The sequence below is a fragment of the Brassica oleracea genome, chromosome C7, assembly GCF_000695525.1.
Source record: "Brassica oleracea var. oleracea cultivar TO1000 chromosome C7, BOL, whole genome shotgun sequence".
NCBI lineage: Eukaryota > Viridiplantae > Streptophyta > Magnoliopsida > Brassicales > Brassicaceae > Brassica > Brassica oleracea.
Window position 1 is genome coordinate 24,013,149 of NC_027754.1, and position 2,349 is coordinate 24,015,497.

At 37.1% G+C, this 2,349-nt stretch overlaps 1 protein-coding gene and 1 long non-coding RNA gene across 2 annotated transcripts; one reads left to right on the forward strand and one right to left on the reverse strand.

The window, feature by feature from the left end:
- On the forward strand, positions 1–569 carry LOC106302907 (putative ethylene-responsive transcription factor ERF121). Its single transcript, XM_013739306.1, has 2 exons — positions 1–334; positions 436–569. The coding sequence occupies exons 1-2, from the start codon at positions 1–3 to the stop codon at positions 567–569; spliced, it is 468 nt and encodes a 155-aa protein (XP_013594760.1).
- A 1,093-nt stretch (positions 570–1,662) lies between these two features.
- On the reverse strand, positions 1,663–2,349 carry LOC106305275. The gene is made up of 3 exons (XR_001262950.1): positions 2,192–2,349; positions 2,029–2,114; positions 1,663–1,943 (listed from the first exon to the last, which is right to left on the reverse strand). It is a non-coding gene; the product is annotated as an uncharacterized LOC106305275 (long non-coding RNA).

Consider the following 2,349-nt stretch of genomic DNA (forward strand, 5'->3'; position numbering starts at 1 on the left):
ATGAATAATGATCAGTTTGATCCCACGAGAATGAATAATTCAGGAAATGTTCAATCTTATGTTCAAAACGAAAATTTCACCCCTGTTTCACAACCATCTTACTTGACAAGAGATCAAGAGCATGAGATCATCGTCTCTACTCTGCGACAAGTGATATCCAGCCCCGGTGGTGACACTTCTTCATCATACTGGATCGCTAGTGAAGTTCTTCCGCCTCCGGACGCTGGCCCTTGTCCTATCTGCGGTGTCACCGGTTGCTACGGCTGCGCTTTCCCACGGCCCGTAGAGATAAAGAAGGAGAAGAAGCACAAAGGAGTGAGGAAGAAGCCATCAGGTAAACTGTATTTCAATATGTTATATATGTTCCAACATCTTATAATCTGTTCGACCAATTTATATATATATGTATATATTACTTTTTTCATTAACCATTAGGTAAATGGTCGGCTGAGATATGGGATCCGAGTATAAAGGCAAGGAGATGGCTTGGAACGTTTCCCACCTATGATATGGCAGTGCAGTCTTATGAAGAAGCAAAATACGAGCTTGCCGTAAGAAGGTCGGCGTGAAGTGGCTCAGGGAGAAGGAAGCGTTTACCGAGAAGATATACGTATATGATTGATCATCCCGGCTATTTTCTTTGAATAAGATCCAAACTCTCTTGTTAAGACTTTGGAATGTTATATGGTCTTTTTACTAGAAAGCAGACTATAACCATTGACTTGTGTTGTTTTTTAATATATATAAATATAGTCATATTCCTAAAACCACACATGACTACATGACCATTGACCACACATGTAGTGCACAGTGTGTGAAGTCAACGAATATAACAAGGAAAAAAAAGTACGAGAAAAAGGAACAATACTTGGGTTCACCCCTATGGTGAATCCTCTAATTCACCTCACTATTGATTACCAATCAAATTGCAATGTATGATTAGTCAAAAAAAATATTAAAACTAAAGAAAAAAAGGGAAAATAGCTTTAAAAGAAAAAAAAGGAAGATGTAGACTTAACTACGTTCATCAAAACATCTCGTGTCTTGCTGCTTCTTCAAACTCAGAGGATTCTTGACAATCTCTAATAAAACACAGATTGTAGTTTTCAAACAAAGGTTCGAGATCTGTGTTTTGATCGGTATGTCGCGTTACTCTCTTTTATTCTTATTCAAATTTAAGAATCGATGATTTTAGATTAGGTCAATTCCCCAAAACAACATAATTAACCTCAAGTATAGTTATTGTTTGTTATCAACAAGGAAGAAGAAGATGGAGAAAAAGAGCATCTAGTTAAAAGTCAGAGGTTTCTTGACAATCCCTAATAAAACACAGATTGTAGTTTTCAAACAAAGGTTCGAGATCTGTGTTTTGATCGGTATGTCGCGTTACTCTCTTTTATCCTTATTCAAATTTAAGAATCGATGTTTTTAGATTAGGTCAATTCCCCAAAACAACATAATTAACCTCAAGTATAGTTATTGTTTGTTATCAACAAGGAATAAGAAGATGGAGAAGAAGAGCATCTAGTTAAAAGATATGTTTTTTATTGGAATTGAACTTTTGATTAAATCTACAGACCAAGCGGATGTAAGAGAAGGGGAGATTGTTTGTCTCTAAAGAGTATGATGATCGTGGGAATAAAGGGGAAATTTTACCTCATCGAAATCAGCAGCAGAGCCAAAGGGAGCAGACAATGCGTCCTGGATCTGTTTCATGTTATCGGTTTGCTCATTGATCTCATCCATCGTCTTGTCAACATCGTCAATGTTTCTGCCAAAACACACATCGCACACTTAGTCTGCTGCTTAAATAAATAAAAAAGAGGTTAGGTATATATATAAAACACGTACGCAGCTCTCTGCATAGCTTTCATAGTAGCAGCACCAGTCCTCAAAGCATCTACAGTCTCTGTTGTTGCTTTGGCACCTTCCAACATAATCATCTGTAGTTTACAAGAAGAGATATAAAGTCATCGCTTAAAGTAGTAAGCAAACTTTCATCAAAAGTTAAAAAGAGAAAAAGGTTACTTGATCATGGATACGGAGCTGGAAGTTGCCAAGCTGTTCAACTTGTTGCTCATATAATCTCTTCCTTTTCAAACATTGTATAGCCGCTGCACAATAACAAGATATTAAGTTCTCTTGAATCTTCTACTAAACAACAGAGAATACTAATCCCACAAGCACACACAGTCTCTTTAGTGACCAACGAAGAACAAACCAGACCCATTACACAAGCACACACAGTCTCTTTACTCCCTTGTTTCTTTTCTTGTTCTTGTAGAGAGAGAAGAGAGTAATCTTCTTCTTCACTCTTAGGTTTCTTGCGCCTCAAGTCTTTTCTTCTTC

What these genes read in the sequence shown, in the direction of transcription:
- LOC106302907 (XM_013739306.1), top strand. Translation starts at nt 1, where the DNA reads ATGAATAATGATCAGTTTGATCCCACGAGAATGAATAATTCAGGAAAT. An exon ending in AGTGAGGAAGAAGCCATCAG is followed by an intron (nt 335 to 435) that starts GTAAACTGTATT and finishes ATTAACCATTAG; the next exon opens with GTAAATGGTCGGCTGAGATA.